General features: G+C 39.6%; 1 protein-coding gene across 1 annotated transcript; it reads right to left on the bottom strand.

Moving 5' to 3' along the window:
- Window positions 1–3,472: 3,472 nt before the first annotated feature.
- LOC123872721 (aryl hydrocarbon receptor nuclear translocator homolog) lies at window positions 3,473–22,948 on the bottom strand. Its single transcript, XM_045917180.1, has 14 exons — window positions 22,737–22,948; window positions 21,093–21,141; window positions 19,680–19,760; window positions 14,390–14,550; window positions 13,877–14,049; window positions 13,645–13,792; window positions 13,005–13,187; window positions 11,013–11,101; window positions 10,283–10,493; window positions 9,443–9,593; window positions 8,929–9,053; window positions 6,415–6,548; window positions 5,586–5,769; window positions 3,473–5,355 (listed from the first exon to the last, which is right to left on the bottom strand). Exons 1-14 carry the CDS (start codon window positions 22,762–22,764, stop codon window positions 5,162–5,164), a joined length of 1,911 nt encoding a protein of 636 aa, XP_045773136.1. The 5' UTR covers window positions 22,765–22,948; the 3' UTR covers window positions 3,473–5,161.
- Window positions 22,949–23,410: the final 462 nt, after the last annotated feature.

The following is a 23,410-nucleotide window of genomic DNA, read 5'->3' as shown; positions in this document are numbered from 1 at the left end:
ATAATAAATATTCAAAGTAAGATAACTATACCAAGTGGGGTATTATTTGAAAGGGCTTTACGTATACATTCTGAAACAGATTTTTATTTATTTATAGGTATTCTTGACAGACAGACGCAGACAACAAGTGATTCTATATATATAAGGGTTCCGTTTTACTTTTTGAGGCACGTAACTCTAAAAACAACTGTGGCACATTTTCAATATATAATACAGCAACATTATTGGAAAACCATCGGGAAGATCTACCGTCTAGAAAAATACCTAGGTATTATGCTTTCAGCCAAGACTTCTGCGAGCTAAACTTATGGGTTCAGTCTACAAGCCTAAAACTAACGTCCTGACTACGTACCTACCATTCGCTGCAGCGGAAAATTTTACCTTCAGTTGAAATAATATATAGCTCGCGATAGGTCGACATGGTAATCGGCAGAGTGAACTAGAGTGAGGGAACTTTCGGTTTGATCCGTATATAAACGATATGTCAAATGTTAGGCTATGGTGACTAAACTCAAACATAGACGTTTTGTTAGAAGTACCCTAAGAGCCATTACGCATGGTCGAGTAATCGCCCGGCAACTCGTCGACTAGAACGTAGCAAAGAGTTAAATATAGGTATATGAACGTAAGTAGTGATTACATCTCTTTTGTCGTCGACGGCGACCATTGTACATCATGTACTGTGGTTATAATCTGTAATTTATAACGGAAGTCGCCGTGTCTGACTTCCATACAAACCGAAAATGTCTGTATTTCGAAATTACAGTCAGACACTTCAATTTTTAACCCCCGACCCAAAAAGAGGGATGTTATAAGTTTGACGTGTGTATCTGTCTGTGGCATCGTAGCTCCTAGACGAATAAACCGATTTTAATTTAGTTTTTCTTTTGTTTGAAAGGTGGCTTGATCGAGTGTTTTTAGCTATAATCGAAGAAAATCGGTTCAGCCGTTTGAAAGTTATCAGCTCTTTTCTAGTTTTCCTATAAAGGTTTTTGTGTCAGGGGTTTTTTAAATTTTGTGTTACTGCTAGCTGATACCCGCGACTTCGTTCGCGTGGACGTAGGTTTTTGAAAATTCCCGTGGGAACTCTTTGATTTTCCGGGATAAAAAGTAGCCTATGTGCTAATCCAGGGTATAATCTATCTCCATTCTAAATTTCAGCCCAATCCGTCCAGTAGTTTTTGCGTGAAGGAGTAACAAACATACACACACACATACAAACTTTCTCCTTTATAATATTAGTGTGATAGAGCAATAGATATAGATAACCTTGTATTAGTACTTAGATAGTAGGTACTAAGTAGTGTGCAATGGGTTCTGTCGATGTTACTCCGAACTCTAACAGATTGTGCCATTATTTATTTCTTTTTACAAAGAATGTACTTGATACTATCAGGTTAATTCCATGTTTAGTGAAGATTTGATATATGGATGTATAGTTTCAGGGATTGCGTGCAGAACTCCTGAACGGATAAGCTCAGCCGTGCGAATTCGGGCGTGTCAACAAGTATATCTATACTTACTTATAATAAAACTGTAACTGGACGATTTCTACACATTGAATGTATTGTGAAAATTTTAATCGGAGGAAACATTACTATCGACACTTTTTTTAGAATTTTTGTCTGTCTGTCTGTGCCCTTCATCACGCGAAAACTACGGAACGGATTTAAATTTGCTACAGTGGTAGCAGATACTCCGGGTTAATATACGGGTAGTTTTTACCCGAAAAAAAATTTGGGATTCTTTGGGATACGGGATCAAATTTTTTATCGATTTTACTCCATAACTTTATCAAATCGGAACCGATTTTCACAATTTTTTTTTCTTTACAAAGATTGTACTGTTAGGTTAACACAATGTAAGTTTGGTGAAGATATGGTGAAAAAGGGTTTCGGAAATATAGGATGGAACTCCGCAACGGGTAACAACATTTATCGATTTTACTCCATAACTCCCCTTATGCGTAATGTCATACTAATAATAGGTATTATAAATACGAAAGTGTGTTTGTTTGTTTGTCTTTCCTTCACGCCCTAACTAAGCAACCAATCGACATGATTTTTGGCATAGAGATAGTTGAAAGGACGAAGAGTAACATATTATTCATTTTTTCCCGGAAAATTGAGGAGTTCCTAAGGGATTTTTAAAAACTTAATCCACGCAAACGGAGTCACAGGCATCAGCTAGTTATGTAATAAAAAGCATTTCATCTTGCTTATATTTAATGAAAAAATCTTTTACAAAATTTTGGTATACCTATTAATCATCATTAATTTATTCAAATCATTTTAACTATAAAAAAATCTTAAATGCATTACTTACATAAAAATATTTCTGTATAAAAAATAAAATTGGAAACTAATACAATAAGTAAAAAAACATATCACTTTCTAACTGAAAGAAAAATTACAAGGTCACATGATTAGTCTAGCTAAATACTTTGGATCTTGCGTAGCTGGCGGAATGTTACAAAAGCATATTATATAATATATTATTGTATAAACTTATGTAGAACATTCAACTTCAAAGTATTGTGTGATAAAGAAGATATAATATTATACACACTAAAAATATGATTTATCTATCGTATTCGGATTTAAAAGTTATCAAACAAAACTGAAACTTTTAAAGCTTGCATCACAGAACTCAGTAGGTAATAGGAGGGCCGGAAGAGCAGCGTGAACCTCACCACTCACCACTACGATGCCCGATGGGTACTGGCGGCTTCACGGATCTCGAGTCTCGCTAAAAGGATTGGCGGTAATCAATGCAAGTGACAGAGTATGATGTGATATTATGACAATCAGACCCAAAATACATTTGCTTATTCAAGGTCATGCCTTCAAATCCTTGTCTCAAACTACCTAGTTTGTCTAATTTACATAGTTTTTATAAAGAAAAATGGGCATGAAAAATATTGAATGTTTTCCCTTCTCTATGATACTCTACTAGTGATATCCCACCAATATTATAAATGTGAAAGTGTGGATGTTTGGATGTTTGTTACTCAATCACGCTAAAACGGCAGAACGGATTTGGATGAAATTTGGAATGGAGATAGATTATACCCTGGATTAACACATAGGCTACTTTTTATCTCGGAAAATCAAAGAGATCCCGCGGGATTTTGAAAAATGCAAATCCACGCAGCAGACGAAGTCGCGGGCATTACAATAAAAATGTCTAAAATGAACGTAATTTTATTGTTTAGGACTCGACCGAGCCACATTTGTTATGTGTACTGATTCTTTTACAATCATTAAAAATGTTAGGAAGTGTGAGCGAGAAGGATACTTAGCTCACCACAGCGCGAGCGGCTAAAACGTTTTTGCGGAGTGAGCCTTCTGTATTTTACCTTGTGGTATTTTAGTTAGTAGCTAGTGTATTACTTACAGTATAATATTACACCTTTGAATTTACATTCTAGTATTAAATTAAAGGTCTTTTTATATTACATTGTTTAATTTACTTTAACACATAGTTATTTGTTATGCAAAGCTGCACAGTTCCGATAGAGATAGAGTTCAGATATTAAAATCAGAAGGATGGCAATTTTACCTATTTATTCAGAGTTCTGAGATTTGCAATCAAAAGTTTACAAATTACCATTCTTAAAAAAGTAGGTAGGTAAAGATAAGTTGTTTGTAAAATACTCTGAAATATTTAAATTAAATTATTTCAATGCTGAAATCAATTTACAAAGGTGACTTAAAAGAACACAATTTTAATATTTGAGAAAGTGCTTATAATTTCAATAACTACTTAACTCACCTATATAATTACAATCTAATTATAATAATTATAAAACGTAAAAATAAAATGTTTTATCTGTAATCACTAACATAATTTTAATAGCACATCTTAATTTTCCCACTAACAAAACTAATTAAATAAAAACAGATAAATACTTATTAGGTATTATCTGGTTTTAACAATAGGTCTGTACTGTGAAAAATTATAAATATTGTATAAAATCTAAAGAATACAAAATTAACCAACAATGAGAACATTACCTACACAAAAATAGTAGGTAAAGCGGAAAGTTGATTTCTAAAATAAATTGCAATTCATGGAACATAATATTTTGCATTGGTTAACAAAGCTCGTCATACGTAAAACTAATAATAATATACCATTTATACTTAATTAACAGTTCAAAATTGCCTTGGTAGGGAATTTCACATGGGAAAATTGAACAATGGCGTAATACCTGACGAAGGTCATTTAATACGACTCACAAAATCAATGTGATTGTGCCATTTGTGCACGAAAACTTATGAAACAGTGGTTGAGGCAATTCGATGTTTTTTATTGCTTCTAAAATGTTAATGGATAATGATTTAGTGGGCGAATTTCATTGTTACCGACTACTGCAAACATTGAACACTTACGAGCCAAATATTATGATCCGAGACCAGCTCGATGTTGTCTTACGGAAGCTTTTGCTTAACGAAATAAGAGTGGCTTTGGGACAAAAATCTCAGGCCAAACTACTAAGAAAGCTGAAAAAAAAAAACCGGCCAAGTGCGAGTCAGACTCGCGCACCGAGGATTCCGTACTACAGATGAAGAACGGTAAGAATCTCTTTTGTCAACGAAAACTAAAACTAACTTTGTTTGTAGAAGTCGGTTGTTATTAGTTATTTTATTATTTATGTACACCCTGATACTTGTGGCACGTAATAATTGTGTCAACCTAATAGTATATTCAACTAAAACAGTAATCAGTTATCTAGGGCAGCAACATAAAATTATGTACCAGATTTTCGCCCACAAAGTACTCATTTTTTTCAAAATATTTAGAATATTATTTTATATAATGTTGCAATATGTTAATTCTAAAAAAATAATTTATATACAATCGATATTTCATGGTAAACTTACACGAGAAATATCTGTAAGTATACAAAGTAATCATTCGATTTCGCAAACGATTCACGAACTCTATCTTACCACCATATTATCTGTTTTGAACTTCGATAAAAGTAATCGTATCCACCGAAGAAAATCGGTATCGCACGTTGGAATCGATACACTTGTACGGGAGCATTAAAGGCGAAACCATCTTCGGAGCGATCAACACAAAACTCAACACTTATTTTGTCACTCGGACAGTTGTTTCGTTTCGCAGCCCCTGAGGCTACACAAAAGGCCCATCACTATTCGAAATTAGCATTGAACATGTTGATGTTGAGTTCTTCGAAGGCGCCACCTCCGCTCTGGTCCAGGATTTGCAGCATGTCGGACAGCTCGTGCGTGGCGTGGCCCTCCGCCGCCGCGCCCGCGCCCGCCGCGCCCACCGCACCCACCGCACCCACCGCTCCCACGGCACCGCCCTGCCACGCCCACATGCCTGCGCAAAAACATTACACAAATGTAATACGCTGCCACAATCAAATGGTGCTGAAGTGCAATAACTAAAACCCAACCACTCCGCTTAAAACTCCATCAAAGACGGACAGTTCATATTTTGATCTATATAAATAATTATAATTATGTTTTTGGAATACACAACAAGATTTCATTTGATGTCAAAATTGATCCATTACTCTCATAGTAATTTTTCCGTGTCGTCGCTCTTACCGTGTGTGGGGTGCGCAGGGTGCGCGGCGTGCGGCGCGTGCGCGGCGTGGTGCGCGTGGTGGTAGTGCGCGGGCGGCAGGTAGGCGGGCGCGGGCGGCGAGCGCGCCGGGCTGCCCGCGCCCGTGCCCTCGCCGCTGTACGCGTAGCTCTCGCCGCCGCCGCCCGCCGCACCCGCCGCGCCGCTCTGTAACACATAGTTACGTATATTTGTTATGTAAGAGTGAACTTGTTCAACGCGAGTGCTTGTGCTGAACACGTAGAATCCTGAGCGTAACGAGGAATTCAAAGGCACGAGACACAAATAACTTTGCAGCCGTGTGAAACGCATAATTCCTCGCACTACAGCGAGGAACGGGTACCGGCCACCGGGCCACCATATTTTGAAGCATGCCCGACGATGACGTTTTACCCAAAAGTGCGCAAATAACTATACAGTTCGCGTATAGTAACACGCATGCGTGTCACGTCATACACACAATCGTATGAACTTGTCGTCACATTTTAAAATAAGAATGTAGGAGCGTTGCCTATCTGGAGTTTTATGATATCTTCACACTAATCACACTATCACACTTAATAATATAAAGGCGAAAGTTTGTGTGTATGTGTGTGTGTGTGTATGTTTGTTACTCCTTCACGCAAAAACCATTGGACGGATTTGGCTGAAATTCAGAACGGAGATAGATAATATCCTGGATTAGCACATAGGCAACTTTTTATCCCGGAAAATCAAAGAGTTCCCATGGGATTTCAAAAAACCTAAATCCACGCGGACGAAGTCGCGGGCGTCAGCTAGTTGAATATAAACAAAAGAAAAGGTGATAGTTACGGGACGGAGCGTGGTCCAAGTAGTGTTGGGTGGGGTGTTGGCGGGCCGGTGCGGCGAGTACTCGGGCGCGTAGTGCGGCGCATACGCCGCGCCCGCCGCGCCGCCCTCGCCCGGCGACCGCGCGCCCACGCCACCTGATCATAACGTCACGTTATACTACTTCACGTGTGCAAAGTCAAACCATTTACCATTGAATACTTTTTGATTGCCAATTCTAAACGTAAGAAAATAATTAATTTATGGAAAGAGATAAATAACTATGTAAACTCAAAACTAAAGCTGCGAGGGTTTGAGAAGTCTATAAACTCAGCTCGGTATTGCTTATTGCTATTGTTGGGCGGTGCTGATTACAATGATACGCAGTAGACTTGATATTGTAATGGCATAATATTTACAGATTAATCTTAAGCTAATGCTAACAAATACTGCACAATTTTAGTGGGGGTGACCTTCTAGGCTCTATGGAAGGTTATTAATAATGCTAATTTAACAAAAACAAAGTATTTTAAATTTTAAACAAAATTCCTGGTCACTTGAAACATCCCTACCTGCCACAGATACTATCAATTATATTATTATACTATCGTGCTTACTACTATCATTAGGAAAACATCTTGTAATCATCATGTAGTTCTCCTCCGCCACCGGCTCGCCCGTCGTGCTCGCTAATGACCGACTGCACAAAACATTAACAATGATCACCTGCAGGAGCGTGATGCTGCTGGTGGATGGCGGGCGGCGCCGCCTGGTACACGTCGCGCTGCCGCAGGTGGTAGTCGTAGTTCTCCTCCGCCACCGGCTCGCCCGTCGTGCTCGCTAATGACCGACTGCACAAAACATTAACAATGATCACCTGCAGGAGCGTGATGCTGCTGGTGGATGGCGGGCGGCGCCGCCTGGTACACGTCGCGCTGCCGCAGGTGGTAGTCGTAGTTCTCCTCCGCCACCGGCTCGCCCGTCGTGCTCGCTAATGACCGACTGCACAAAACATTAACAATGATCACCTGCAGGAGCGTGATGCTGCTGGTGGATGGCGGGCGGCGCCGCCTGGTACACGTCGCGCTGCCGCAGGTGGTAGTCGTAGTTCTCCTCCGCCACCGGCTCGCCCGTCGTGCTCGCTAATGACCGACTGCACAAAACATTAACAATGATCACCTGCAGGAGCGTGATGCTGCTGGTGGATGGCGGGCGGCGCCGCCTGGTACACGTCGCGCTGCCGCAGGTGGTAGTCGTAGTTCTCCTCCGCCACCGGCTCGCCCGTCGTGCTCGCTAATGACCGACTGCACAAAACATTAACAATGATCACCTGCAGGAGCGTGATGCTGCTGGTGGATGGCGGGCGGCGCCGCCTGGTACACGTCGCGCTGCCGCAGGTGGTAGTCGTAGTTCTCCTCCGCCACCGGCTCGCCCGTCGTGCTCGCTAATGACCGACTGCACAAAACATTAACAATGATCACCTGCAGGAGCGTGATGCTGCTGGTGGATGGCGGGCGGCGCCGCCTGGTACACGTCGCGCTGCCGCAGGTGGTAGTCGTAGTTCTCCTCCGCCACCGGCTCGCCCGTCGTGCTCGCTAATGACCGACTGCACAAAACATTAACAATGATCACCTGCAGGAGCGTGATGCTGCTGGTGGATGGCGGGCGGCGCCGCCTGGTACACGTCGCGCTGCCGCAGGTGGTAGTCGTAGTTCTCCTCCGCCACCGGCTCGCCCGTCGTGCTCGCTAATGACCGACTGCACAAAACATTAACAATGATCACCTGCAGGAGCGTGATGCTGCTGGTGGATGGCGGGCGGCGCCGCCTGGTACACGTCGCGCTGCCGCAGGTGGTAGTCGTAGTTCTCCTCCGCCACCGGCTCGCCCGTCGTGCTCGCTAATGACCGACTGCACAAAACATTAACAATGATCACCTGCAGGAGCGTGATGCTGCTGGTGGATGGCGGGCGGCGCCGCCTGGTACACGTCGCGCTGCCGCAGGTGGTAGTCGTAGTTCTCCTCCGCCACCGGCTCGCCCGTCGTGCTCGCTAATGACCGACTGCACAAAACATTAACAATGATCACCTGCAGGAGCGTGATGCTGCTGGTGGATGGCGGGCGGCGCCGCCTGGTACACGTCGCGCTGCCGCAGGTGGTAGTCGTAGTTCTCCTCCGCCACCGGCTCGCCCGTCGTGCTCGCTAATGACCGACTGCACAAAACATTAACAATGATCACCTGCAGGAGCGTGATGCTGCTGGTGGATGGCGGGCGGCGCCGCCTGGTACACGTCGCGCTGCCGCAGGTGGTAGTCGTAGTTCTCCTCCGCCACCGGCTCGCCCGTCGTGCTCGCTAATGACCGACTGCACAAAACATTAACAATGATCACCTGCAGGAGCGTGATGCTGCTGGTGGATGGCGGGCGGCGCCGCCTGGTACACGTCGCGCTGCCGCAGGTGGTAGTCGTAGTTCTCCTCCGCCACCGGCTCGCCCGTCGTGCTCGCTAATGACCGACTGCACAAAACATTAACAATGATCACCTGCAGGAGCGTGATGCTGCTGGTGGATGGCGGGCGGCGCCGCCTGGTACACGTCGCGCTGCCGCAGGTGGTAGTCGTAGTTCTCCTCCGCCACCGGCTCGCCCGTCGTGCTCGCTAATGACCGACTGCACAAAACATTAACCGGATAAAAATCTTACACTAGCATGTGGGGTATCGTTATTTAGAGCTCATTGAGTAGAGTAACGGATTTAATTGTTATTTTTTTTTTATCTTAGAAATAACTAAATGGGCCGTGAAAAGCTCGCTGACAGATAGACAGACACACTTTCGCATTTATAATATTATATACTTAGTATGGTAGATTTATTGCTGACTAGCTGATGCCCACTTCTTCAGCTTGGATTTAGGTTTCTCTTTGAACGACAAAAAGTAGCCTTGTTCTTTGCTGTGATGCAAGCTATCTCTGTACCTTTGGTTAAAATCGGTTAAACGGACGGGCCGTGAAAGTTTGTAGTCAGACGTTATATATAATAGTATAGGTTTCAATACTCACTTGGCCAGGGTATTTGTGCAGACGATGTACTCTACGTCATCATTGTACGGGTTCAGAAAAGCAAAAGCAGATGTCCTTAACCACACCCATTCTCTGCTTTTAGTACGAAACCGATACATGAGTGAAATGATTTGGCCTTTCAACTTTAAAACTGTAACAAAAAAAATATATTTAGTTATACAAATAGCGTCAAACAACTGAAACTACTTCAGTGCGGAATTTTTCGTAGACGATCATTTATTTCGAAAACTGATAGGAAGACTTCTAATCGTTTTACAATATCTATTTAATAGGGCCCCGCTACAGAGGGAATGGGCATTTTTTAATATATTACAAATATTCTGAATTAAAATATATTTCCAAACAACTTCACAATATGGCGGAAAGATTGTTCTATTCCTATGTTAAACGCATTAATATAATGTACAAACACTTGGCGGCACGCCTTGGTCGTAATTGTCGCGCTTGTTGCTGGTTCTCGGGGTCAGGGTGGTAGAACTCGTAGCAAAGCTTGCCCAGCAGCTAGGTGATTCGCTGACACTGAATGATAGCCAGCGAGGTTGGATGGTTCTACATTGCTGCTTCACAGGGTGATATAAAAATATATTTTCGTAGAAAACCTTCAATGGATTAAAAACCTGCTTGGTGGCTATCATTCAGTGCTAGACACTGAGTTAGAGAATCACACCGCAGGTCGGCGGGCTGAGAGCCCACCTCCTGCGGGGCGCGTTAGTCTGCAAACAGGAAGCGCCCATCCACCGAGTCACGCGACACGAGCTCTGTTTGTCGTCGACGTCACCTGCATGGATCGCACGAGGCTGGGTCGCATGGGCGCGTCACCTTGGTCGAAGTTGTCGCGCATGTGCTGCTGGTCCTCGGGGTGGTAGAACTCGTAGCACAGCTTGCCCAGCAGGTCGGCGGGCGCGTAGCCCACCACTTGCGCGGCGCGCTGGTCCGCGAACGTGAAGCGCCCGTCCACCGAGTGGCGCGACACGAACTCCACGCCGCCGCCGCACAGGCTGCTCTCCGAGCTGTTCGGTGTCGACGTCACCTGCGCGGAACACAGTAACATTTTAGGGCGACGCGCGGTCTGCGGAGCATGCCCGTGCGGTCAGACCAGCAAGAAAGCGTCGTGTAGGGTCTGGATGACACTGTAACTCACGACGCTTGTGTATGAAAATAACATTGAGACGAACTCTGCTCGCTCCGCCGCGCGCCTAACTAGATCAGGCACTTAGGCCGTCCACTCAATCACATTAAAAATCACGGTAAAACATCTGCAAGATACTTTGTATCTCGCACATCTATCAACTTTTAACCAAAGTACCAGAAATAATACGTTTCGACAGATTTTGTACTTCTTTTTGAAGAAAACAAGCAAAAATTATAGAATTATTACGAAAAAAAAAATAAGACAAGCATCACTACCCCTACCTATATAAATGCGAAAGTGTGTTTGTTTGTTGGCTTGTTCTTCAATCGCGTCACAACGGAGCAACGGATCGCCGAAATTATTAACATCGTCACACGTCATCGTCGCAGACTAACGTCAACTTGTCGGCGAACATACCTGTAATCTTCCGATAGCGACCAGACAACAGTGCGACGCATGCAGCTCATCCTCGACCGGACGATCCATCTGCATACCTGTAAACAGATCTGATATCCCAAAACACATAAAATTGTGCATGTTAATAATATAATGAATAGATTTATAACTTGTCCTTTGCTGCATTATTAATCTATTGACTATAGTTCTATGAATATGTTAGTGTAGTCTAGCAGGTAAGCCTGAACAATAAATAAAGATTAAAGAACAGGCAGAGATATTTTTCGTTTAGAATTTGTTTTCAAAATCCATGGAATTAGTTAATTCCAATTAAACTGAATGGCCTACTATATAATTTTTCATCATACTTTTTGGATCTGTTTTGTTCACTTTAAACGAAGTTCAAAAACATTTCACTTTAGTTATTGTTCTGAGCTTAGGTAAAGTATGCAAAGTATGATGTTTGTAAGAAGATATGTAGCCACATACAAAATTTAACAGAAACAGTTTCCTTTGACTTTATTTTGTTTACATCAGAACCAAAAATAAATAAAATACGTAGGCATTGTAAAACTGACCTTATGCGGGTAATATTAAAGAATAAATAATCTAAATGACAAATATACCCTCAATAATGGTTAGGGTTGAGGGGATAATTTTTCGGACGCTTATTGACGTCCGGCTCGTCTTGTTATTTATCAAAGGTTCTGTGGGGTAAGTCTATGATACACATGCTTCTAGCACTCTTAGCATCTAGCAAGCCGGGTACTTGTATTCTGTATCAAAATAATGCATTTAATTTGTAGTTGTGTATATATATACACAACATAATATTTAAAAGACGGCGTTTCGTGAACAAAAGGGAGGAAGCTTTGGCAGGGTTAGCCCTTAGGACATGAGGATGAATTTAAGAAGTGGAGCCATCAAGATTTAAGTTTGGGCATAAATTAAGAACGCCGAATTCATTTATGGAATTGTATTGTCACCATTCAGTAGAAAAATGATAATTCTATGGTTTTTCTTCCGAGTTAGGAAGGTTGGTTGTACACTTCTCAAATCTATCCCTGGGTCCTAAGGACCAACTTTGCCAAAGGCAATCTTCTTTTCACGAAACAGAATAGTGTCTTCGTAGCTTGCATGCCAGTTAGGCTATATAAGGTGCCTATTGGAGAGCATGAAACTTTTTTACGGCAAAAAGAAAAACGGCTTGCGCTCCTGGAGCTTTGACTAGATACTTCTACTCAACACATAATAAATAATAATATAGTTGTAGCTCCAACTAGTACCTTGCTTCCTAATGTGCGAGCTACTAGGATGTTTATCATTGACTATAAGCTGATCGCGCATTACAGCACACGCCAGAAGCAACGCATTTGATAGTACTGGAAATTCGAAAGACATCATCACTATGCATTAGATTCGCCATAGATATGATGATTCCGAAGAAACTCGGGCGAAATGTGGTGTCAAGTTGAAGGCATTTTGAGGGACATGGCATTATTTGCGCGATCTGGTAATAATATGGCTTGTCACTAATCGTTGCAGCTGGGGGAGCTCAGGCTAGGAGTCGCGCTCGATGATGTCGAAGGTGCGTCCTAAGTGTGCCTCCTGTGATACTACTTCGGTTTAGGAATTGGCCAACGTTTTCCTAAACACAAATACCTACCAACGGGATGAGTGGGGGACAGAAATTCTAAGTTCATATGACCAAAACACCCGTTGTTGGACGATTATTCGTTACTTTTACCTTGCCGTTACCTTAACATGGCTGAAAATATTTTTTTGTAAAAAAGACGGATGGTTTAAACTGATTAGGCGTATCGCTCACAGGAACAAAAGTCGAGGCATCCGTAATATGGCGCAGTTTTACTTCAATGTAGTCGAAAATACATTTTAGGCGTTAGAAAATTTGTTAGCTTTAAGCTATGTGCCTAACGATATTCGTATTTCCAAAATGCGTTGCCCGCGGCGTGCAACTACCGGCTGCGCGATCAACTCTGGGGTGGCACGAACCTGTCGGCGGCCAGTTTTTGATGTAGCCGGTGCAGTGCACGACGGCGTAGTTGTGCCCGTCGTGCGACGGCCCCAGCGAGTTGCGCGCGCGCAGGCGGCCCAGGTGCGCGCTCTCGGCCGTTCCGCCCACGCGCAGGCGGCAGATGAAGCCGCGCCGCGACCCCATCACTTGCCGCATCGACGCTGTGTACATGGTGTTTATTCTAGTATCACTTTTATACATGTACTAGCTTTTCCCCGCGACTTCGACCGCTTGATATAATTTAAAGCCTATAATATACTAGGAGATAACGCAGTACATATCATTGGAAAGTTAGTTCTGCAGATTATCCCCTACATCCAAACTTACAAATATAGGATATTGATTGATTGATTGGTTGACCATAGTGATAACTGATAAGATCACTCATATAGTGCACGCAAATTTTTTTTTGCTTGTCAAATTAAAAAATTGATAAACAACTTAAAAAAAATTATTATAAACATCTTCATACTACTAAAACGTGATCCAACTATTTTAAATTATTAGTAAGTCTAACTTATTAAGCTATGTGCAAATTGTAAAAAAAAAATCCTCTTTAAAATTAAAATATAGACATAAATACAAAATATATTTAAAAGAAGGTAAATAATTCCTTACACTGATGACCTTCTTTTTTGACGGTGCCGGTTTTGAGGTCTAAAATACGCCCCGTATTCTGCGGTTCCTGTGTACTGAGCTGCTCTCGTACTTTTTCCACATCGTCAGGATGAACTTGATCGTACAAACACGATGAGTACCATTCTCCCTTCAAATACAGTACTAATTAAAACACACAGACAAAATCAAATACTGCATGTAAATTAATTTACTAACATGTTAAATAATTTACCTGAGTGTAGTTAAGTACGGGCGCTATACTATCACTGACGTAAATGATACGTCCAGTATCACAACTAACAACAAATAAAAATCCATCAGCTGCCTCGAGAATGAGGTGTTTCAACTCTTGATCAGTTAAGAACGAAGGCTTATATGTACCATCGGTAGATGTGTTTCCAGTACCTATGAAAATAAAGAATAGAAAAAACTTTGTATTTGGTAAATAAATACTTTCATTTTCATTTTTTTCATCTCTGAAACTAGTGCAAATAATGCTACATTTTTGAAAAAAGATACAGAAATCTTCCAGATTCCTAAATGTAGTGTTGTTCTCCTGTTTAACAAATAGGTAATATTTGAACATTAAAGCTTTAAATAAAACTTTTTTCTTAGCAGATACACTCAGGCAAAGTAAAGCTGTATCTCTACAATTCTATTTGTCTCAGTTGGCCCAATATACTATGCGTGATGCGCAAACAAAAACACAAAATATTAAAATATTGTTATAGTAAAGATTAGGTACCTCTCAGTGCTTTCATATGTGCTACTGCCATTCGCAGTATAGTAAGTTTGTCGGGTTTCCGCGCGAGGGCGGAGCATGTTGGAACCATGTCAGATAGTTCCGTGATATATGCCGTCATCTTGTTCCTTCGGCGGCGCTCAATTTCGCAATGGTTTTCACGACTGACAATAAAAAATGTTACATGAACATGATAAAAGGATCAGTGCTAATTTGATTGTCTTAAAATAGAGCTATCCTTTTTACTCATCGGGTCAACTGTCATGTCATATATACGGTTCACCTTTAAGAGGATCATTGTCAACGATCCCCCGTCGATTTCCTACGTATGATATTATTGTTCTCATCTCTATCTGCCCTGGTTCGTGCATTCTCGGTTCCTAGATCGGTACATTTGTGATATCCAATTCAAATTGCTGTGATTGGCTGAATTTACCATGTTCTTGCTGCGACAATGAGTTTGAGCCACTAGCGGAACAATGTTAGCCGGTCAGAAATGATTGCAATTAGTCAACCTGTTTGACGTCCGTGTTCTGTTTTCGATTACATAAAAGAAAATATTGTTGTTGCAATCATCAATTTTAGCAAATAGTGAAAGAGAGTCGGCCAATCAGAGGTCACAACTACCGTCACACTTTCTGTCACACTATGGCAGTAGGCATACCGAGTAATGAAAACAATTTTTCATTCTGTCTAGGTCTAGTCTAGGGTTGCCACCTGCCTCTTTTTGATTTACAGGCTACCACCATCAAAAATACGGGGTTTAGATTTGAAGAAATTTGAAAATTTGAAGTATTTGAAGAAACAGGCGGTGGTTCTCTCTGAAATGCATGGAAAGCCTATTTAGATATTTCAGTTTATTTGTAAGTTTTGTATTTTTTCTCTGTATGTTGCCGTGTCTTGATTGGTGAACTGTGTTTGCAATGTAGTTTTAAATAAAAGATTTATTTATTTAAATAGCTTTTAAAAACTCTTAGTTTTGTAAAGCAAAATGTTATACATTTCATGCATACAATCTTTTCATTTTAACTTAAAATTACATTTAATTTGTAATTCCACCTTCACAGTATCAATACTATGGCCGTAGCCAGGAATCGATTTCGGGAGAGGTTTTATCAGGGCCGGAACTGAATCATGTCATGAGGAAAAAAACATTCGCTCAACTTTATGGGCTAATTACCTGGTTAGTGGAATTTCGCCTTTCAATTTGACAGTGAGATAAAATACAACAATAAAAAAGCGCGAGCGCAGTGAGCGTAAGTGTTTTTGGTTCAATACAGAAAGAATTAAAGTGAAAGGGAAACGAGTTTAGCCATGGCAAGATTTTATTTTTAAAGCTCCCTATCCATACTAATATTACGAATACGACAGTATATCTATTTGCCTATCTATTTGTTACCCTTTCACGGCCCATCTTCTTTACCAAAATTTTGGTACTTACTATTCAGAGGTAACTTGCATCCCAGACATAAGCTTTTTAGTCCGGAAAATCCCCCACGGAATTTTTAAAACTCTAAATTCATGCAAACGAAATTGTGGGGCTTACACCAAGTAATACAAATTCAAAGCGCGAGTGAAGTGAGCGCGAAATGTTGGATATATTTCCAAAAAAAAATTGGTAAGCAAGTGCAAGAAATAGTGTAAGTATTATTTTAGGCTTAGGTTTTTGACGGCTTCCCAGGCGCAGTCGCCATTTCTAAATTTCTGGTCTGGTGGGAGGCTTCGGTCATGGCTAGTTATATGGTTAGTATGGCCCTAACGGCCAAAAAATTAAACTGCATCATCACTTACCACTAGAAAAGATTAAAGTCACGGGCTAACTTGTATAAAAAAAGGCTAACATCCTCAAACCAAGCCCCGCCGCCTTGACTACGACCATTTTTTATTTTATTTTTATTTTTATTAATTTTGATCAATATCGAGTGGGTTTCGGCTACGCATTGCCGCAAAAGGAAAATATTCTTTCTACTGGACATAACGTCAGTGTTCGGTTTCGCCAGCCAAGTGCGAGTCAGACTCACGCACCGAGGGTTCCGATTCGGGTATTTTTTTCGACATTTTACACGAGAAATCAAAAACTGTTATGCATTAAAAAAATTATGCATAAAAATAAATAAAAATCTGTTTTAGAATGAACAGGTAAAGCCCTTTCATATGATAACCCACTTGATATATGTAGTTATCTTACTTTGAAAATTGAAAATACTAATATTTGTTCATGAACACATGACAGACGGATAGAAGGACAGATGGACAGACGGACAGACGGAAAGACAGACAGACTGATAGACAACGAAGTGATCCTATAAGAGTTCTTTTTGCTTTTGAGTTACGGAACCCTAAAAATATTTAGTTTTATTTGCCCCGTATTTTATTTTCATAATTACCGGTTTCTCTATCCTGAAATACGGGGTTACCAGTAAAATACGGGGCCTCTGGCAACCCTATTCGGAAAACACTGTCACATTCAAGTTAATGTCAAATATTTTGTTTTCAATTACAGAAAGCTGCATCAATCATTATTACAATATTTTCTTTGTTGTGATTGGCTGAATTTTTGAGTTTCAGCCAATAAACAGACTGTTTGCCAATTAAACGTCATAACAATATAAATGCCAGAAAGTTTAACCAAATAAAACAAACTTAATGAGAACCTAGTGAGAATGCAAACGGCACACAATTTATAATACATATTATGTTAGTCGTATATAATAGATATTATAGTAGTCGTTCACTTTGGTAATAGTCAGATTGTCATCAGTAAAATTGATATTGGTCGATGTATCGTAAATTATTGTTTCGGTGACAAATATTTTTATTATCTATTTATCTTTGAACAGAATGGAATAGAATGAAATGGAATGGAATACAATGATAAATTTTTATTCCTGTAAACTTTTAGGTAAACTTCAAAGTGTTTTTGGATGGTCAGAAAAATTTACCACTGGTTCGGAATGCCGATCCTACGTTTTCTAGGGTTTCGTACCTCAAAATGAAAAACGGAACTCTTATAGGATCACTTTGTTGTCTATCTCTCTGTCTGTCGTGTGTGTCAAGAAAACCTCTAGGGTACTTCCCGTTGACTCAAAACCATGAAATTTGGCAGGTAACCTAACTGCGTAATTTTGGGTAGTTTTTTTAATCGATAAAGAAAGTTTGCGACATTGTTCAATAAAAAATTTGGATTCCAACTCCTCAACCCTGATGTTGCAGGGGACCTGACTACTAAAGCTAATGGGATTTAAAAAGTGTCGATTATTAATTGATATTGAAGGTATCTATACCAAGTGAACACTTTGTCGTTGACCTCAACCCTGATGCTGTAAGAAATTGCATTCCTAAATCCTGGTGATCCCTCGGGATTTGAAAAGGATCATCCGTTTAAATATTCTTACGTGATACAGAAACAAGTTGCATCCCGGGGACGGGCTATTACGGAGAGGCAACTTTTGTTCTGGGAAATGAAAGGATCGGGATTTTTAAAAACCTAAATCCACGCGAGCGAAGCTGCGGGCATTAGCTAGTTGTAAATATATTTAGAAGCTACTATAAGATAATAGATAAGGTACTTATTTCCTTATATTTTTATTGTATGGCAGCGCGCGGTTTCAAATTATAAATTGCACGTCCTGTCCTTTTCTGTAATACATTTTTTTCTCAATATCTACCGCTTTATCTCATAGCAAGAGTCCGTAAGACATAATACAGTGAAAATAAGCAAAATATACAATTTTTGCAGTTTCCACGTCAGTACCTGTCGAATTTTTCTAACAGTGTAAGCAGCAGAGCTGAGTTTACCATCAAGTGTTGATATGTGGGTGTTCCATAGAAGCTTTGCATCTAACATTATACCGAGAAACAGGGGGTTCTCCTTTATTTTCAACATATGATTATTTTATCAATGAATTTATGTCATTTAAGGTCCTGGTATTGGGCAGTGTGAATTCAACACACTTAGATTTCTTTGCATTTGGAAGTAAATTGTTAGCAATAAATCAGAGAGTGACCTGTGATATGGCATTACATATTATAGTATACATTGTCAAAAATTATAATATTAAAGCTGTGCGTATTGCGTGAGGAATAGGTTGCAAGAGAGTTGCAACTTGCAGGGTTTGATGCATGCGCTATTGCCAGCAAACATGAGACATATTTTTATCTACAGGCAACGTCTGAGTAGGTAACGCATACGTCTAACGCAAGTTGAAATGTACCAGTGTATTTAGTTAGACCTATCGACAAGTTTGGAGTCGGGTGCAGTCTAAATGTGGCCCGTGTGTTTAGACTGTCAGTTTCTGTCAGTTTCACGTGTCGTCCCCCGCACTTCACCACCCCGCTTGCACAAATCGAGACAGCACGAAATTTTCAAGATTTCTGGGTGTAATTTCTGGTTTTCGTAGTTCCCACATAATTATAACAATATAAAATATATAACGATAATTTTTTTACTACATAATATTCATTAAATTTTCTAGGTCTGTGGTTTTTCCAAATTTCATTAAATTGCTTCGTTGTCTAGAAAAACGAGCACAAAGTTGGGCCTTTTTTTAAAGAAAAATACAAATCTTTGAGCCCCTGTAATTTTAAAATTACATATTTTTAGAAAAATCTAAAACACCACAGACACAGATATTAGTTTCTAGACTATGTCTGCAAAATTTCATGGACTTTGGTTGCTTAATATTCAAATGAAATGGGAACTACGATTGTATGGAGTAAGTGACGGAGAGAGCTCTGTTAAAATAAGGACTAAAATCGTACTTTTGACATGACGATTGAAACATTAAGTTAAAATGGCGAGTGAGATCTCATTTACTACTGTAGGTAGTTTGTATAGCAATTCCTCATCTCGCAATTCTGTTAGTTCATAAGTTGCCTGTTGGAAGAGATCGCTTAGGTGACAAGGTCACCCTTTGTTTTTTATACTTTTAATTCTTTATGTGGAAATAAAGATCTTCAAAGGTAAAATGTGAGCAAAGGCTTTGCCTCAATTCGTTTGCTTTCATTTGCCTTCTCTGCTCAATTCAGACTACTCGCGCTATAAGTATTACCTGCAGACAACCTATAATAATAAAATTAACATATCTTAAGAAGAATCCTAATTCACCAATAAGGTGCGCGTAAACTCTGATAGGTCACGTTTTCAATCACAATAAAGTACGAGTATTTACGCAAACTGATGTCAATCTTATGAGAATCGCAAGCTTTCAAGTAGAGGTTGATTAAGTATAGGTATCATTGTTCCACTACAATCAAACGTGGGAAATTCTCTAATCAATGTCAATATACCGACCTCGCGAATCTCTCTTTGTCTTGAATATTATCCTCCTCCATCCTTGTATATTTCCCACCACTTGCGTCGTCTTCATCGGATCTGCGAAGTAAAAATAAATATTTTGTAACAAGGAACAATAACCTGCTACACTCCTGAGTAATTAAAAATATTTCAGCCAAAGCCATAGATCTGATACCCGCGACTTTCTTCGCGTAGGTTTAGAATTTTACGAACCCCGTGGGACGTTACTTTTTTGCATGGATACTGTTAAATACCTGCCCGGCTAGCATGGGCAGTAGATAAAAATTATATCTCCGATTATATCCACTGATTTCTATGACATCAGTGGATATAATCGAGCGATATAATTTTTATCTACTGCCCATGCTAGCCGGGCTGAAGAGTGGCTAGTCTACTTTTTATCTCTGAAAATCTCAAAGATTTCCCATGAGATTTTTAAAAACATAAATCGTCATGGGCATCAGCTTGTACTGAGAAATTAATTTCATTTGTATTTTTACATTAAAAAAAAAAAAACAACAAATTGAGAACCTCCTCCTTTTTTGAATTTGGTTAAAAATATGTAAGTTAGGTGAATCTGCTATCAAATACCTACGCAATATTTTGTACAGCGCTAACTCAAACCGACTTCAAAAAAGGAGGAGGTTCTCAATTTGTCGAAATCTTTTTTTATTATATTATTTAATTTTTTATGTATGTTCCCCGATTACTCAAAGACACCTGGACCTATTTGGTTTTTTTTTTGTATATTTGAAAGGGTATATATACTTTGCAGGTGGTCCCATATAAATTTGGTGAAGATCTGATGAATATCTTCGGAGATGGAGAACAGAACTCCTCAACGGATAAGAGTAAATTGCTCGCGATCAGTGTACGAGCTTAGTAAACAGTAGGTTTACAACTAGGTATAGCATATTTTAATGCAGTGGAGCCAACAGAAATGGTGAAAAAAAAATATTAAAAAAAAAAAACAACCGACTTGGGTTTTGGGTTTTATTTTATTTTTGAAAATTATTCATTCTCTTACATATTTATCCCCATTCGATACTCTTTGGCTATAGATTATTATAGAACACTTAAAAAATATGCGATATGCACCTTCTTCTGGTAAACGTGAAGGATAAGCAAGCCACCAAGCAAGCAATACACTCCACCACCACACAAATGCTCAAATTTGAGTGTTTTTGAGGATTTATGTGTTGTTCCATGTCACTTGTTTTTTCAACATGTTTAGCAGTGGTAGAATGGGCGGTGCATATTGCATGCTGCATGTTGCACTATACAGATCTGTCTGTTTTAGAGGATCAAAGCAGATTAAGCTTATATTAGTTATTAGTTTTAGTTAAAGTTACTTAGTTCCTTGTAAATTGTGATATGGACTGGAATCTGGAGTATTGTATATTTGCTTACCCAATACTACCTGCTCGACGCTTTTGTATGTCCTTGGTTGGGTCAGCCCCTGAAACAAGCCATATAAATATTATATATGCAAAAGCATTTCTGTCAGTCTGTTATATTTTTATGGCTACTACAGAGCTGACCTTGATGAAATCAGGCACAGAGATAGCTGCATCGTGGATATGAACATAAATTACTTTTATCCTTGAAAGTAATAATAAATAAATCATTTTATTGCAGGCCAGGGCATTTCATTTATCCTGCAATTTAAGCCAAATAATTCACAAACATAATACTAAACCTTGGCATTTGAAATATGCATATGGCATTGATGATATACTGTACCCGTGAGGATATTACAGGTCAATTCCATGAGCATGTTGTTGTTTAACGCACAACAGACGGAAACGTTTAAGTGCGGAAACCAGCCCAGAGAGAAGAAGAGAGCATGTTGTAATTTGCACAGTGATTTTCAAGACCATTTTATGTCAAAATCATCATTCAGGGATCCTGATGTCTTGTGTATGAAATACTTGAACTACTAAAACCTAAATTGGTTTACAAACAAAACTGACAGAATTCTCCAGATTTTATCAGCTTTAAAGATTAACATTTGTGATTGTTGTATTTTAACTAGCAACCAACTAGACTTTACTCCCATAAGAATTTAGTTAAATCTGGCCTTGTTCATTGTTTACATTACTTGTGAAACTGTGTTAAATATCAGATTTCTAGATGGCTCTTTTTATGTCTATATTTATTTACATTTTGGATTCATGTGTTATGACATAGTTTTCACAAAGACATTTTAGTGTGGGGCTAAGTAACACCATATCATGAGCATAACTAAAAATTCCTTCAAACCTTAATCTACGTGGATGAAGCATTATAATAGCAGGAGTATATTACCTCAACCAATCCTATCCAAACTAATCCTTAACCTATGTATCTATCAATATGCCAATTCTATAAAAATAATGCAAATACTATACAAGATAGGCGACAGGCCTGGTCAAGAATCCATTTTTTTGTAAAAGAAAAAGATTAACTGGTTAAAGAATAAATGAATTATGTAAGACCAAATGGTTTAAGAAGTCCTGAAAGCTATTTTTACAGAAATTAAGAATTTAGTAACTGCTGAAATACAATTACAGATGAGGTCTGCGACTCCCTGCATGAGTTTTTATTTTTTTATACCAGTATAAAGTGTCAGTCTCTAACATATTATAAGCTATACTGTAGGAACTAAGTTTCATCAGTAATAACAGTAGGTTGTGAAAAGGATAGACACCTTTCACATTTATAATATTGTATGGACTACATACATATAACAAATGCTATTCTTAATACCATTAACAAAACTTCTACAGTAATAGTTTCCCAAATAAAGGATAAATATAAGCAGGTATTTTTTACATGACAGTGGGTCACATTCGCTAACAACGCGTCACGCGGAGCAACGCAAGAGCAACGTCAGTAGAAAATAGGTCGTTTAGAGACATTTTTTAGCTCACGTTTTTCTGAGTATCGGATTAGCATAAAACTATTTTCAAATTTTGGAGTTAAAAGAAAACTGTTTTTTGAACACATTAATACAAAATACATTATAACCACGCAAAATAAATGGTTTGGAACCACCAAAATAATATCACTAACCGGGTATAGTGGGAGCCACGGCAGACATCGGTCAACAAACTCATTAGTCCACGATTTATTATTCTAGTCGAAAATGAAAATTAACACTGATTACCACATAAAACTACTATTGATGTTCACAGTCGTGTTTGTAATTTCTCAACACAACACAAACGCCATTTTTCACAAAAGTAAAGATGACATGAGCATAACATGACAGTAGTCCGTGGACATTTTTTTTTCAACTGACTGTGCGACCCTTTTTTTTTTTCTTTAAATCTGGCTTTACTCTGATTAGCCAATGTCAAGTTTGTGATATTTTCAAGTTATTGAATTTATACAAGTATGGACTCCGTCTGCGCCGGCGCCCGCCGACATACACGCGGCGCCCCTTTAGAGCGCTTCCCAGTCAGTTCCACCACCAAAAAACACCAACTAACACAAAAACCAGCCACTCTTAACAAAAAAAAAAAACACTCCAAACAAGCATAGCACGCGCGCCAGCAAACGCCATCACAGACGAAGTCCTGTGCGACTCTGGATTCTAGCCTCCGTGGACATTTTTTTATTTAAACCATAGAGAAAATGTCATCATTCCTTTTGAGATCTAAGATCTAACTATGAATCCATAAATCTAACTTAGATTGGACCAAATTGGACACTCCTAATCTCCTAATGATATAGACTGTACCTTC

The sequence above is a fragment of the Maniola jurtina genome, chromosome 2, assembly GCF_905333055.1.
Source record: "Maniola jurtina chromosome 2, ilManJurt1.1, whole genome shotgun sequence".
NCBI lineage: Eukaryota > Metazoa > Arthropoda > Insecta > Lepidoptera > Nymphalidae > Maniola > Maniola jurtina.
Note: the sequence above shows the minus strand (reverse complement) of the source record. Positions and strands in the feature narration are given on the sequence as shown.

Coding starts and splice junctions, on each gene's coding strand:
- LOC123872721 (XM_045917180.1), bottom strand. CDS start 22,764: ATGTCTGCCGTGGCTCCCACTATACCCG. Junction 13,793..13,876: donor CCGTACTTAACTACACTCAG/GTAAATTATTTA, acceptor CTGTATTTGAAG/GGAGAATGGTACTCATCGTG. Junction 5,356..5,585: donor CCCTGCGCACCCCACACACG/GTAAGAGCGACG, acceptor GTTTTTGCGCAG/GCATGTGGGCGTGGCAGGGC.